At 45.7% G+C, this 16492-nt stretch overlaps 1 protein-coding gene across 1 annotated transcript; it reads right to left on the bottom strand.

The window, feature by feature from the left end:
- Window positions 1-1728: 1728 nt before the first annotated feature.
- Window positions 1729-16264, bottom strand: trim105 (tripartite motif containing 105). Its single transcript, XM_079669108.1, has 7 exons — window positions 16124-16264; window positions 14691-15026; window positions 13628-13723; window positions 3765-3998; window positions 3603-3616; window positions 3371-3486; window positions 1729-3164 (listed from the first exon to the last, which is right to left on the bottom strand). The coding sequence occupies exons 2-7, from the start codon at window positions 14967-14969 to the stop codon at window positions 2605-2607; spliced, it is 1299 nt and encodes a 432-aa protein (XP_079525234.1). The 5' UTR covers window positions 14970-15026; window positions 16124-16264; the 3' UTR covers window positions 1729-2604.
- Window positions 16265-16492: the final 228 nt, after the last annotated feature.

Below are 16492 nucleotides of genomic sequence, written 5' to 3'. Positions count from 1 at the left end.
GACACACCAAACTGACACCAAAGAACACGTCCTGACGGACCCGATTGTTGTGTCGCCTCACGTCTCCTGCGTCTTGGCCAAAAAGTCGCACTGGAAGACATGCCGCAAAGTCTTCAGCCGACGGCCAAGTAGCATGTACGCACTGCGCATGCGTGAGTGGCAATAGCTCTCCTTACCAGCAAGCGGCGGTAGGGTGTATTCTTAATTCAAAGGGGACACATGTTTATGTATAAAAGACATTAAAAAGTGTATTTTACCTTACCTTTAAGCCAAAGCAAAGAGTGAGAAGCAGGATGTCCACATAAATCCTTCTATGCTGAACTCCTGGAGGTCAAAGCAAATGGTACCGGAAGTTTGCCTCGTCACCAGCCATGACTAGGACACTGGTTTTGTTTTCATCTGGTTTGTTTTTGTGTCCTCATGGCCCAATGTGGCCAAGGGTACATCTATTTTAGCAGGAACTACCACAGAAGCAGTTTTGAGTATTTTGCCATGTATTAATATGTCTTGGGACAGATTTTGTCACAACTATGCAAAGTGAAATCACAATTTTGGTAAACTTCAGATCAAAATGAAGGCCAAGTCCGAAGATGGATGTGATCTGAGCAAGGGTGCAAGATTTGGGGGGCTAGGAAATGAGGAATAGGCCATTTGTTGGTCTGGTTTGATGTCGCAACTAGTGTTCTGTGATCCCATAGCAAGATGGTTGCTTGTTTCATTCAACTGGAAATTGTCACAACCCTACATTTATTTTTGAACAGCTCTGGTAGTTTTTTTGCCACTTGAGAGCAGCATAACAAGCCAACATTATCTGGCCGTTTGGTTGCTAAATGCTACACGATGTTCAACAGCTAGTATGTTGTTTTGGGCTGGACAAATAAGGTGGACAGTGGGTCTAATACATTTTGTTGGGCTAGAGACAACTGCTTGCTGTTTGAAAATGTAAGAAACAATGCATTAAAAACAGAAAAGCAACCACAATGAGCTAAAGAGTTAAGAGGAACTAACGAGTTGGGCAATGATAATCTTTACATGACCACTTCCACATTAAACGTTGCCATTTTCCCACTGTTTATAGGAACATAATGGAAAGTACAACTTTACATTTGTATGCCTCTAATGAAGCTACATACCACAATTTAAAACAACACAAATACTATGATACATTTTATGCAGTCACTTTTGTAATCCAAGAGGCACCATGAGAGGACATGTGGTCCAAAAAGAGCCACAGAACCACTCATACTCACCTCAGATTTAATAAAACGTAACTGCTCTCTTCAGATTAGGAAACGAGTTAACTCTCTGCAGTTACAAGTCAGAGTGGCTGACCAGTGCATTGTAAGTGTGTTGTATACGCACCCACACGCCGCTGTGCAGGAAGAGCGTGGTCCCCCTCAGGTGCAGTTCATTGTGCCTCTTTTCCAATTTGCAGAGGAGGCAGCAGCATCCTGCTTCAGCAGCCCCCCGAGGCCCTGAGGCATCCCCACTGTCACTCTGTTTTTGTGACCTTTCACCTGGCAGGAGGAAACAGGACATCAGTGCTTTTGTGTGTTTGTGAAGATAACCGAGAGCCTGCCTCTTCTTTCTCCAAAAGTGTCAGGGATGACTTGTGTATTCATAGTCAAGCTTTCTGCTTTGATGATGCTTAATAACATCCTCGATTATTTCAAGTGAGGTCATGTAAGAGTGTAGGTTCACAGCTTCAGAAGAGAATCAAAGACAACGTTTTGTGAAAAGAGTGATTTGGTTTATTGTTTGAATCGGCAGTTTTACAGTGATCATTTGGGTTCATATGCAACTGACATGCAATGGCAACAATGTAAATATACTGCATACACTGAATCCTGTAAAGAACTATATCTCCGTGCTCTATAAAAAAACAAGAGTGCATTATATCAGACTTACATTTAAGCACGTATAATGTATATTTTTATAGATAATGACAAATCAACAGCTGCTAGAAGTCATATACAGAACTCGTAAAGGTGCTATGAAGTTACATTTGAATGTTAAACTTCATCAGAAAGAACATCTGTTTCTCATTTCAGACCGAAGTCCAAACATGAACCATTTAATCAGTAAAATCTCAAACTAAAGTGCACACATCTTTTATGCTGATAAAACTCAATGGTGATTAAAACAATAACCTTTTACAAGCGACTGAGGACAGTCTGACTTAATGAAAAATAAATAAAAGGAGTATCATTGAAAGGTCAACTGTCTTCATCTTCTTTAAGAGATTTGGATGAGCAGTGAAGAACCGCATGCATCCAGCTTCACTATTCAAAATTGTTGAATAAAGTGTTAGTTTAATGTTTCTGTTGATGGCTACAGCACATAGAATTAGCCTCTTCAGAACTATTTTAATTATAATGAAGGAATATAGCATTGTTCTTAACATATCAAGGCTTTAAAGGCTTATTGCGGGTAGAAAGTAGATATACTGTATCTGATCAATAGAGCAATCTGAAATGGCTGATAGAGACCCATAATGCTAAAAAGGCACTGCTGTCTTTTAAGAGCCTAGTGCTAACAGTTATTGGTCAATAAGTGAATAGAAGGCTTTGCATACTGAAAAGCTTTGTATCGATTGCCCCCATGCTAGCCAGACAGAGCGACAGGAGGGTAGTGGAGGAGTTTGATAGGCGGAGGTTTCTGTCGGCCGTCACTGATGCACGGACTAAAGAAGGGGAACGCCTTGCCCCTCGGCCCGTTGGTGAACGAGTACAGCAGGCTCATATCATCGGCGTTGTAGAAGGAGACCCTCCTCTCCTCGCAGTCTAAGTAGACCCCGAGCCTCTGAGGGGCGGAGACGAGCTGCAGCCTGGTCCAGGGCTGCGTGCCGGCCGAGTATTCGCCGGCATTACGCAGCCGCAGCGTCCAGTAGCCGCTCTCGGGGCTCAGCTTGATACGAGTGTGCCTGTCGACGGCCTCCGAGGCCACGCCCAGGTCCCACTTGGGCTTGGAGCCCACTTCTACCTCCCAGTAGTGTCGGCCTGACTGGAAACCCTGTGCAGCCAGGATGTTGACGCACTGCAGGAAGCGCTTGTTGTGGTCGTTGTGCGGGATCATGATGTCACATTCAACAACCGCCGTTTTGTCCCTGGAGACCTGAATGCTCGGGTGCGCTGTGTCGACATCAAACGTTAATGGGGAAGGACCTGTGGGGTGAAAGAATTAATGACGTTTAGGTTTAACAGTGCGTTAGTCACATTTTTCAATAAATGAAATATCATTAGTGGAACAATGGTGTTGTTACTGCGTGTCTTCAGCATCTTTTCATCATTTCAGTAATCATTCAGTAATTACTCCCATTGCTGAGGCAAGTCTTTTAGTATCTAATGAAGCACATCGGAGAGGAGATTACCTGGCTTCAGAGACTTGAACATCCTTCTCCATGTGATGTACTGTAATGGGGCCAGGTATTTGTTGCTGAAAGCGTTTATTTCAAACTCCAGGGCGTTCTTCACCTGCACACATGGCCTGTAGGAAAAAAGCAAATGATGGTCATATATTTAGAGCACAAATAAAAACATATGAAAGGTGCAAACACGACAACAAAAAATCTATTATTCATCAAACTGAAATATTTCACTTACTTTATCTGTGGGAGCTAGAGCAAAAAGGAAAAATCACATGACACTATTATTAAAAGTGCAGATGTGATAGACACATTCACAGTTGAATGACTATTTTAAGGCTTGAAACTCTACTTCAAACCTGGATTCTCTTTTAGACTTTGAGTCCTAGCCAAAGCTTACCTGAGTCAGGACGATGTTCTCAGTGTCAGCACTCGCCAGATGCAGCACTCTCATATTCTCCTCCAGCTGTCTTACTGCCAGCTCCATGGCCTCCATGTGGTGCTGCACTCTCTCCACCTCCTCCCCCTGCTCCCTCCTGAGCTGCTCCAGCATGCAGAACTCCTCATCCTGCAGGATCTGATGGAGAGCTGCAAACTCCCCTTTGACCCGAGCCTGCAGATCTGCTCCCACTCTCTACAACAGGGACAAATGAGCGATGTTATAGATGGAGAACATCATGTTGCATCTCTCGTTGTTCTACCACAGCTATGTTGGCTTGTCCCATTAAAGCTCTTAATTGCTTCCCCAAAAGTACACATCTCTTGAGAGAGACAAACAAGTGGTAATCAAGCAACACTTTGCATCAAAGGTCTACGAGTCAAACAAATGAAGACTGGGGGGGAAGGATTTCCTGTTCCTCATCTCAGCACAGCATGCCGTCTAAATGCAAGCTCTTATCTTCCATCTGTCTCATACGCATTAGATGCGTTTAAGTTTCTGTCGCCTGTGAACAGTTTGTCACATGGTGTAATGAAGTTTTGTCTAGGCCTTAAAGAAACATGGAAACAAAGCGCAGTTGGACAGGTTCTTCTGTTACGGCTCATTTCAGACCATACAGTATGTGTGGTTTACATAACAAGATGATAACTAAGAGGTATCGATAACACCTCTATTGAGTCTCCCCTTCTGGTGCAGACGTGAGGAGGTTCTGCTGGAGTTGCAGCTTCCATCCAGCATTTGATAAATCACAATAAAAAAAGGATTATCAGGGACAGAAAGGGAAGAGGTTGATCCAGAAATTAGCAGCAAAATTGTCTGTAAATGTACAGCGCAGACAGAGTCTCTGCTGCAGCTACATTCAATTATTGTCTGAAACCATGAGTTTTTATTCATAATAAATAATTTTTTATATATAAATATCTGTATATATATCCTGAAACCCAGCCTATTGACCAATGCCCTCTGTAGTGGATATTTTATTAACATGCATCTCCTTTTACTCTTTTTAGCTACTCTATCAGTCCCTGCTGCACTGTACAGAGGACATCCTGGGCTTTCCAGTGATATGTCATTGGCATGCTGCTAAAATTGCATGCTGGGAAGTTCTCATTCATAACACTCCGTTCGATGTCTCACTATGGGATGCGGCTCATCGCGGAGAAAACAGAAGCATCAATCTCATTACGCCAATCCTGATTGGCTGGTGGTCTTGACGTCGGCGTCAGGGAATCCACTCACCCTATAAGTAGCTTGTGCCACTTCGCAGCGTCATTCAAACACCTCTTCTCGCTTCAGAGCACATCTCGACATATTAGTAGCCGGGCTAGCTTAAAGTCCTTATCTTACATTAAAAACTTTTTTTGGCAGTTGATTTCTGGGGGGTGTATGCAACAGATATTCAATGTATGTTTCTTTATTTCATACTGAATAATATGTAAAAAAAGGAAAAATATTAGGTCCAATAAAAAAACTTTGCTTCTGGAAGCAGGCCATTTCGTGACGTCACGTGTGGTTCCCGGCTGCCGCTGTCTGGCTCCCTGCTGCCGTCCGGATCGACAGCCAATGCGCGCAGCCAGCGAGAGTTCACAACGAAAACAACTTAGATTAGGATATATAAATGATAAACAAATTTCAAATTGATGGTTCACTCACCCTGGACAGTGTTAGTTTTTTCACAGCTTTATCGGACCTGTGTTTCTTTTGTAGGGGTTCCGCCAAGGAGTCTGACATCACTTGTGTTTCACCCTGTTTACTATCGGACAGCGTTGTCTCCCGTTGGCCGCGAAATATCGACGATGCCTGGGGCTCAGCCTCGGAACGCGAGGAAGTCATTGGGGTTGAATCACCTGTCCTAATTGATGGAATTGCACCCTTTCTTATGTCCAACTGTTTTTTGAAACCCATCTTCCATTGTTGGTAGCCTTCAAAATCATCAGGGACAACAAAATGTGCCCCACAAATAACGCTGGTTTCACTGGCGCACTGCCAATTTTTTCTTGTGTTCCGCACAAATCGCTCCCATTTCTCCCGTAAAACCTTCTCTTTCGGGAACAAATGAACGGTAAAACCATCCCGATTGGTGTTGCTACACCCGCCAACGACACACCTCTTCACCATGATCCGGAAAAAACAAGACAAACTCGGAGATAAACACTGATACACAAAGTTGACATGCGGCTATACCAGCAATGCTACACTGTGTGATGCTGGGACGGGCTGAACTCACCAGGATTCGCGGAACCACACGTGACGTCACGACACAGCACCAAGCAGCGGCAAGTTTGAATCCAGACTTTTCTGGATACCTCTGAATTTGACCCATTTTCCCGATATTAACAAGTGATTTACAGCAAATAGGAAACGATATTCGATCTATATCACGTGTTACTGGAATAAGACCCAACAAGTTAATGCATTTTGAAACAGTTCTATGATCTTTCAGCTACAGTAAATTACGCAAGATAAGGACTTTAACAGTCTACAGACTGAACCCAAAGCTAACTTTCGGTCGACGGGCGCTCGCCGGCTACTTTTCTGCTTTGCAAGAAGACTGTTAATACTAACACACAAGTTAGTATTGCAATCTACCTCGCCGTTTCTTTCTTCGGAGATAAAAGGTAAGGTTTTGATTTTTCAAGCTAGTAACACACCTGTTGCTAGCTTGCCTTCCCTCACTACCGACACCACGGTAGCGAGGACGTTTTTCTTTTTTTCTCTCACACCAGAGGAGGGGAAGATAAAAAGGGCGCATGTTAATATTCTTTGAGAATAAAATTCTACACCGTCGCTTTTTCTCCGGATTAACGAAAGATGGGGGGAAAAAAAAATTAAAAATTCTCAGCAACGTACCTGTTACGAGCGGGTCCTCTCCACGCAGTCACCACGGCGAACAAGATGGACGCTTCTCTCCCTCACACCAGAGGAGTCAGGGACTCTGAGGCTCGGCCCTGCGGCTGCGGGTTGAAGATATCAGGTACAGACTAACACCAGGTCTGCTCGTCCTGCCTCGGGCTGGAACACGCCCAGGAGGCTATCAACAACCCCGGTTCGTGCGGGCATTTTGCCCGCTTCACCATCAAGAGCCTCCGCCGACAGCTAGCACGCCAAGCTAGCTTGTCGGGACAGGACCCCCTCATGTCCGCTGATTCGCCGGCTGGCAATCAAGACACGGGGGCGCCCGCCGCAGAGATTGAGCCCCGTACTGTGTCGTCTGGGGCTCAACAACAGCGGCAGCTGCAGAACCAGAGTCCCACGCCGTGTCAGGCTGGGACCCGGTGGCGGCAAGAGATGCGAGAGCGGAGCCCCGCGCTATACCAAGCTGGGGCTCCCGGCTGGACCTCACCATGGTCTCGCCCGCGGAGGATGTCCTGGAGTTGGAATATATGGATGGACGAAGAGGATGCCTCTGAGTTCCTCCTGTCCGACTCGGATGAGCAAGAACATGATATCTTCGTGTGATCAGCTCAGGCTGCAAAGCCGGGAGCGATGGTTGCTCTCCCGGGCAATAGCGCACCAGCTTCGCCCTGTCTGAGCATGGACCTGCAGGCCGTGTGTCAACGCGCCGCATCCAGGCTGGACATCCCATGGCCTGAAATGGCCAAGGAGACCTCCAGGTCTCGCTACGAGGGGAAGACTTTGCCCCAAGCAGCGAGGACAAAGAGGCAGCTCCTTCCAGTCTTCCCGGAGAGTAATCCCCTTCAGTAATAAGGCCCCAATCCAGCCTCCTCCCTGGACTGTGACGGTATGGAGAGGCTTGGCCTGCTCCGCATACCGCCCATGGAACCGCTGGTGGCAGCCCACCTCCAACCGAGGCTGGCTCCGACACCAAGCAGGAACCCCTTGCTACCGGTGAAAGCAGACCGATTCCAGTCAGCGATGACGGAACGGGCCTATAAAGCCGCAGCGTTGTCCGCCAGAGCACTCAACATATCCTCACTGCTGACCGCCTACCAGGCGGAGCTCTGCGAGGACCTGTCGAGCAAGCCTGAGCCGGCCGTGTGGGACGAGATCGCAGCGATCACGGACATTTGCCTCAGTGTGTAGCGCTGTGCAGTCCAGGCCAAGGGCAAAGTCATGGGTATAATGGTGGTACAGGACAGAGCCAGGTGGCTCAACCTGACCAACCTCCCAGACCGGGAAAAGGAGGATGTTCTCGACATGCCTATCGTTCCCGAGGGTATTTTCGGCTCCGCTTTAGTCTCGATGCAGCGGAGGTGTGAGTCGAAAAAGAAGGAAGACGAGGCCCTCCACCTCTGTCTCCCCCGAAGGGTCCAGCCGCTACCTGCAACGGTCTCGCGGCAGTCCTTCGCCCAAGTTGCCTCACGTCCTGCCCGGTCCAAGATACCGAGGCAGCAGAGGCCACAGCCCACCCCGAGTCCCCAGCCCAGGCAGGAGACGAGGACGAGCTGGCCGAGAAAATCTCCGGTTCCGGCAGCAGCCGTTCAGGCACAGCTGACTCAGATTTTCAGTCACCAGTCGAGGAAGAAGAAGCGGGCGGCCTGACAGCCTCCTCTCCTCTGTGACAGAGCTGGAAGATCCTTGTTCCCCAGCTCCAGATGTGTTTTTGGGGTGCCACCATGCCCCCATCTTCCCGCCACCTCGAGTGATGCCGCAACGCCATCCTCAAGTTCGCGCTAGAAGGGAAACGGACTTAGTACCAGAGACAGCGAGTTCTGCTATCTGCCTAAGTCACAAAAACACATGTCACAAATACCATTGTTTTCAAATAAACCATTTTTCACTGTCGCATCCAGTCTTCAAGCCGAGGGCGCAGTCCAAAAAAATGAAAAGAAAAACAATAAACAGTCTGTCACCTGTCCCTCTTTTGAGCTACGGCCTCTCTCAAAAGGCGGATAATAGACGGGTCTGTGAAGGCACCACCGCCACGCGCATGGGCAGTGCCGGCTGGAGCTGTGAAGACACCACCGCCACGCGCATGCGCAGTGCCGGCTGGGGCTGTGAAGACACCACCGCCACGCGCATGCGCAGTGCCGGCTGGAGCTGTGAAGACACCACCGCCACACGCATGCGCAGTGCCGGCTGGGGCTGTGAAGACACCACCGCCACGCGCATGCGCAGTGTCGGCTGGGGTTATAAACCTTGGGTTGATAACACAACAAATAGAGACTCAGAGGGAAAGAGACGTGACATCTCCGCTCGCTTTAAGGATCGAAAGGTGGAAGATGCTCACAGCTTCTGCCTGGGTTTTCAAGACAGTAACACGGGGCTACAGGCTCCAATTCGCTGTCACCCCCCCTCGCTTCTCGGGCATTCTGTATTCACAAGCCCGGGGAGAGTCAGCCCATATTCTGGAGCAAGAGATTCTCTCGCTACTAGAAAAGAAGGCTATATCTATAATACCCGCCGAACAGAGTCAGAGCGGCTTTTATTCCAAGTATTTCCTCGATCCCAAACGGGGAGGGAACGGAATTCGGCCAATACTAGATTTAAGAGCTCTGAACAAATATCTCAAAAGATACAAATTCAGAATGCTCACTCACACATCTCTGTTACGTCTCGTGCGACAAAACGACTGGTTTACATCAGTCGATCTGAAAGATGCGTATTTCCACATCCCAGTATATTACCCACACAGGAAATATCTGAGGTTCGCATTTCAGGGTGTCTGTTACGAGTACAGAGTACTTCCCTTCGGTCTGTCTCTCAGTCCAAGAGTGTTTGTACGATGTACGGAAGCCGCGATAGCCCCGTTAAGACAACAGGGTATTCGCCTGGCAACCTACCTGGACGACTGGCTGCTTCTCGCACAGTCGGAACACGAGGCTATTACGCAGATAAATATCCTCGTAAAACACCTGCTCAACCTGGGTTTCATAATAAACACAGAAAAGAGCATGTTGTCCCCAGCCCAGACTGTACTCTTCCTGGGTCTACACCTGAACTCGGTGCCCTTTACAGCCCGCCTGTCAGCAGAAAGAGTGAAAGCTTTCAGAGCTTGTCTCGCTCATTTCCGGCTGCGCAAATATGTTCTCTTCAGATCATGTCTGCGGTTACTGGGGCTCATGGCGTCAGCCATCCTGGTGGTACGACTGGGGAGCTTACACAGGGAGGGAGTTTCAGCGCTGGGTAGCCGCCCTCAGACTAAACCCTGTGCGTCATGGCGCGCAGAGAGTGATGGTCACTGTGAAATGCGTAATGGCACTGTGCCACTGGCTGCACCCGACTTTTCTAGTACGGGGCGTGCCTATGGGTGCTGTCCTATCACGGAAGGTGGTCACCACCGACGCATGTCTGACGGGCTGGGGAGGTATTTACGCAGGTCGACCTGTGAGGGGACTCTGGAGCAGAGACCTCCAACGGTCGCACATAAATTACCTGGAGCTTTTAGCGGTGTTCCTCACCCTAAAACACTTTCTGCCTTTTCTCAGAGGACATCATGTCCTCGTGAGGACAGACAATACGACCACAATATCGTATATAAACCGTCAAGGGGGTTTGCGTTCTCTCCAGTTACACATGCTGGCACGCAAACTGATCTTGTGGAGCTGCGGTCGTCTCCTCTCTCTGAGAGCGACGCACGTACCAGGAGTGATGAACCTCGGGGCAGACCTGCTGTCCAGAGGTGTACCACTGTATGCAGACTGGACTCTACATCCAATGGTTGTGAGTCAGCTGTGGGTGCGTTACGGCCGAGCCGCGATAGATCTGTTCGCATCAAAAGAAGATGCTCATTGTCAGCTGTTCTTTTCAATGCGCGATCTAAACGCACCGTTAGGCGTGGACGCGCTCGCGCACGTTTGGCCTCCAGTCCTCCTGTACACGTTCCCACCCCTGGCTCTGATACGCCCAACTCTGGCCAGAGTGAGAGAACAGCGCCACACACTGATCCTGATAGCTCCGCAATGGCCTGCAATGTACTGGCTGGCGGAGATATATCAGCTGCTGTGCGGGCAGCCTTGGCAGCTCCCACAACGCAGGGACATACTGTCATGGAGATACTGGCGGGGGACGACGATCTTTTACCCACACCCGGAGCGCCTGGCCCTATGGGCCTGGCCCGTGAGTGGTACAATCTGAATACAGTGGGTCTCCCGCAGTAGGTGATAAACACTATTCAGAGTGCAAGAGCTTCCTCCACCAGGTCCCTCTATGACTGTAAGTTGAGGGTGTTTGAGGAATGGTGCCTTCAAAAAGGGCACACCTCTTTTCAATGTCCTGTTGGGATGATTTTATCCTTTCTACAGGACCTAATTGATAAACACAGAGCTTTTTCTACGATCAAAGCATACCTGGCTGCTATTGCTGCAGGCCATGTGGGCTTTGAGGGTAAGATGGCTAGCAAACATCCTTTGGTCTGCCGTTTTATGAAGGGAGCTCGCAGGCTCCTCCCTGTTTCTAGGTCACTGGTGCCCTTATGGGACTTGACAGTGGTTTTAGATGGGCTCACTCGAACCCCATTTGAACCCCTGGAAGGAGCTGACATGAAGCACCTGTCACTGAAGACAGTGCTGTTACTGGCCCTGGCATCCGCCAAGTGAGTCAGTGATATTCATGCGCTCTCTGTACATCCTTCGTGCACTCAGTTTGCCCCGGGGCAAACGAGAGTGTTGCTGAAGCCCAACCCTGCCTTTATACCTAAGGTGGTTGGTTCATGTACCCCAATTGACATTGAGGCATTTCCTCCGCCGCTGTGTCCCTCCGGGGAACAGCGGCCGAATTTGCTGTGTCCAGTTCGTCCTTTACGCACTTATATGGACAGGTCAAAAGAGTTTCGTTGTAGTGACCAACTCTTCATATCCTGGGCTAACCCTCAGAAGGGCAAGCCCGTTACCAAGCAACGGCTCTCCCAATGGATTGTGGAAGCGATTGCTTTGGCCTATACGAGTCAGGGTTTGCAGGCACCTACGGGTCTGCCTGCTCATTCGACTCGTGGTCTGGCTACATCCTGGGCTTTGTTAAAGGGTGTTTCCATCCAGGACATTTGTGCAGCGGCCAGCTGGTCCTTGCCGCTCACTTTTGTCCGCTTTTACACGCTAGCAGCTCTGCTCCTAGTGTGGCCCAGCAGTGCTGGGCCCCGTGTTGAGTCAGAGCTCTACCTGTTAAGTTCTGGTTGGTTTGGTGATTTTCGAGATAAGCTTGTCTGGCAATACGGGAGCTTCAATATCCCATAGTGAGACATCGAACGGAGTGTTATGAATGAGAACTATAGGTTACTTACGTAACCCCAGTTCTCAGAGTAACATGTAGTGAGATGTCTCACCAGACGGCCCTCCTTGCTAAGGTGAAGCGAGAAGAGGTGCTTATTTTGAATGACGCTGCGACGTGGCGCAAGCTACTTATAGGGTGGGTGGATTCCCTGACGCTGACGTCAAGATCACCAGCCAATCAGGATTGGCCTAATGAGATTGATGCTTCTGTTTGCTCCGCGATGAGGCGCATCCCATAGTGAGAAATCTCACTACATGTTACTCTGAGAACTGGGGTTACGTAAGAAACCTATAGTTACTCATTATTTTCAGCCAAAATGGCCGGCATACCAACAACAAAATGTATAGAGGGGTATGTATTTTTACTATGAAAATCATATGTTCTTGTTTATTAACATGTTAGGAACTATATCATTAGTTCGGAAAGCAAAAATAATATAATAAATCATTTGCATTTGGAAATAACAGCTCTTTTCTAAATGTAAATTATAGTGGACATCAGGACCATCTTCGTGGACTTAATGACTCAACATTGTTGCAGGAGACAGAACTGAAGCAGAGAGTTAAGGGAGATTCAGATGTGGCGCTCTCAGATGATGAGAAAGAGGAGGATTTCACACCTGGGATAGAAGAAGGTGAAGAAGAAGGAGGGAAAATATGCAGGAGGCTCAGATGAGCACACAGATACAGACACATAAGTAAAGTGTATATGTATGTATGACATGTATGTATATATATATATATATATATATATATATACACACTAGGGCTGCTCAATTAAATCGTATTTTAATTGCAATAACGATTTTGGCTTGCAACGATTACGAAAACAACGTAATCGAAATAAAACTATTATTTTTTTTATTTTTTTTTTATTATTGTTTTTTCAGTTGAATTACACTTAAAGTTCAGGGTAAACATACTGTTCTCTTTTTTTCAATAAATGTATGTTTTCAAAGTAAATGGATAATCGTTTTTAATAATCGTGATATCAATTATTGATATTATTATTTTTTGCCATCATCGAGCAGCCCTAATATATAAATTAAAGATAAAGAAGAAACTATTGAAATATGTGCAGCACAGTGACACACTATTTGAATATTAATTGACCTTTTCCCCCGAGCGATCACACCATTTTAAAGAGCATTCATTTATGTATACAATTTGTAACAATTTACAATATGGATTAAGATGTTGTTGCACAGTCATTCGCAATAGCAACAGAAAAAGACAATTAAATAGTAAATCTGATTAATTTGTATGACATTAATTGTCAACTTAAAGTCATTTACTGTGGCATCCCCAGTCTTGTCGGATGTTTAATCATCTTAAAGCTAAATAACAAGGTCTTGTTTTGATGCACTGGGTCTCTCTGCTGAAGCAAATAATTACCATGTGAGAAAAAGACTGCACAGCAAATATTTCTTTAACAAAGTCGACACACAACAAAGTCAGAGGTTAGAGAGGCATTTATGCACCGAGGAGCAAGCCCCATTATGTTTTCACAAATCAAAGCAGAAGTTGTCACTTACCACCATCTGCAAACAGCACTAAATATGCACAGCGGCATATTGCAAACAGCCATTAGGGAGTTTCATGTACATTCTTATCTGCTAAGTGCTGCCACCACTCGAGGTGAGCAGAGGAGTGTACCTTTATGGTGTCCATTTTGTCTTTGTCTCTGCGAATACTGTTGATGAAGTCCTCCTTCCTCAGGCGCTGGCTCTCCAACATCTCTTTCACTTGTTTCTGTACAACAACATGTCAATTAAGTCAGAAACAAAAGAAAGGGACTGATCAGAGCATTATGGAACCCATATTCAACAGAGAGTGTACTTTGTGTTGTTGTTGCACTTAACCGTCACTTTTTTAAAGATGTAGAACTAGTATTTTTCTCACGTAGTTTACATATATGGATGAGCAAAAATACATTTCAATTGAATGCAGTCTACTAGAACGACAGCCCACACTAAGGCCTAGATGAGAGAAAATTTCGACAGACATGCAGCAGACTGTATCAAGCCAAGAAATAGTCTGACAAAAAGGGCTTTTAAATATGCCATGTGTTGATTTTGTATGGATTAAACAAACAAGATATAAAGTGTTACTGAGTGAGCTTTATTGAACTGTTTGTAGGTCTTTTTTATTACCGTAATACAGAGCCAGGCTAGCTGTTTGACAATGTTTTCAACCTTAATACTAAGTTAGGCTAACCAGCTGCTGGCTCTCTATAAACTGAAGTGATATTGGTCTTCTTATCTTTCAAAATCTTAAAGTATTTATTTTTGAAAGAACCATAAAGTTGAATAAACACAATATGATCAATAATTACAAATAAAAAAGGAGTCACAAAGGTATGATTTATTAGAGCAATTTTTTACGAGTATTTTTTATTATTCTGGCAGAGTATATGGTTTCCCCTGCTGTGGTTAAGTCATATATCCTGTCATACATAACCTAATATAAAAGGGAGTGGAGTGAAGTTTGCCCTGAGCTACTCAAGTGAGATGTGTTCAGGGTGGAACTACAGTGAAATAAACACGGATGTAGACTGAAGAGAAAACATTTGTATTCAAAGGTTAGAGAGAACTCCTTTTTAATCAACTGGTTTACTTTGGAGCATAAGGTTATTTGTATAAGATTGCCAAATACTTAATAACAAAGACGACTAGGAGCAAAAGGCATGGAAGGCAGCCAGCAGAAGGTCTGAACTCACCTCAAGGTTTTTGATGTAAGTGTCCGAGGTGGTGACCCGGACCTTCTCCACCATGGCCGCCACCAGGTAGTTAGTTTGAAACTGCTTGGAGCTGAACTCCTTGCGGCACTGTGGGCAGGTCACAGGCCCCTGAGCCCCCCTCCAGTACCTGGAGATGCAGGGTTTGCAGAAGTGGTGCATACACGCCAACATGACGGGCTCCCGGAACAGGTCGCAGCAGATGGCGCATGTCAGGTCCTCTCTCAGGCTGCCTTTAGAGGACGGAGCCGCAGCAGCCATGACCAACGGTGCTCTGCTTTTTGTGTCAGTCCACACGGAGAAAGTGAAAGCAAAAATCTAGAGGAAGAGAGAGACACAACAAGAGAAAAACTGTAGATTTTCAAGGCCAGATTGCAGGGTGACACATTTGTTTATTTCCCTAAAAATAAAATAAAAAGTCCATATTCAGCATGATTTCCAAGAGTTAAGAAAAGAGAAGAGGCATAAGTGTACAAAGATAACATGAGACCAGTGGTGGAAAAAGTACTTAGATAATTTACTTCAGTAATTAAAAGTACTAATACCACAGTCTAAAGTCCTGAGTTGATAATGTTACTTTAGTTACTTTTAAGTACGGAAGTATTATCAGCTGAATGTACTCAAGTATCAAAAGTACTTATTGTGCAGAATGCCGCTAATAAATGTGTTGTATTATTAGAGAATATTATACTATTCTGAATAATAATTAGAAAATGTATATACATTTATATTGTAATTCCCAAATATGAAGCACATTTTGGAAAGTACTGAGTAAATAAGTAGTACATTTATAACATATAATAAACACAATGGTATGTTAAAAGTAACTAGTGTCTAATGAATACATGAAATGTAGTGAAGTAAGTACAAAGTATCGGAAAATGGAAATACTCAAGTAAGGTAAAGGTATCCCAAAAGTATACTTGAGGAAATGTACTCATTCCACAACTGCATGAGACAAATAACGTGAAATAATGTTAATGTTAGGAAATACAATACAAAACATAAAATAAAGATGAACAAGGACTATTGTGTGGATGGAACGCAGCATGTTGTTTGTTTGGCTCAGTCTCAACTTTGATCCAACTGAGTTGGGTGTGCTCCTTCCCTGTGAAGTCCGTCACTGATAACACATCGATGCAAATAAGGCTGCACTTTTTACTGAGGTTATGCTATGCACCTGCTTCAATAAAAAGGACAGGCAGTTCAATTTAGGAGTGGAAATGGTCTGATATAGAGTCGCTAGCTGGTGATTTGTTCTGTTTCGTTTTACAGTACACGGTTTGAAGCCTGCTAGTGTTTAGCTACGTATAGCAGCCAGCAAAAGTACTTTTCAAGCAACACAAAGGAATGCAAAAGTAATGCTTTGGCATGGTGACTTTAATACACTTTAGTTAAACCTCTCATGAACTTACGTGGTCTGTTGTTTGGAGATTTGTGTAGCCAGGTATACTTCAAAGTTCCTCGTCTGTTCTCAGATCACACGGCTTGGCTGCTGTTTGGGAACAAGACGTACAAGCCAACTGCGCATGTGCGAGATACACGCCCACCTTTGATTGGTCCTCTGGTTTCACAGCAAACAGCAGGTCGTGAATACTGAAATGAAGGCAGTCAGTTATTAATTTTACCTCTTCGACTCCTCACGTTTCTGTGGCACTTATCAAAACTAAACACATGCCTTCTCTCGAAAATAATCAAAGCTGGAAGGAGTACTCAGATTTTTTACTGGTGAAAAGTTGGAGAAGAAGCTCAAGGGCACATCGGCAGGACGTGAACTGGCACCT

The sequence above is a fragment of the Notothenia rossii genome, assembly GCF_949606895.1.
Source record: "Notothenia rossii genome assembly, chromosome: 3".
Classification (NCBI taxonomy): domain Eukaryota; kingdom Metazoa; phylum Chordata; class Actinopteri; order Perciformes; family Nototheniidae; genus Notothenia; species Notothenia rossii.
Note: the sequence above shows the minus strand (reverse complement) of the source record. Positions and strands in the feature narration are given on the sequence as shown.

Coding starts and splice junctions, on each gene's coding strand:
- trim105 (XM_079669108.1), bottom strand. CDS start 14,969: ATGGCTGCTGCGGCTCCGTCCTCTAAAGGCAGCCTGAGAGAGGACCTG. Junction 13,724..14,690: donor CTTACATCAAAAACCTTGAG/GTGAGTTCAGAC, acceptor GTTGTTGTACAG/AAACAAGTGAAAGAGATGTT. Junction 3,165..3,370: donor GTTCAAGTCTCTGAAGCCAG/GTAATCTCCTCT, acceptor TTCACCCCACAG/GTCCTTCCCCATTAACGTTT.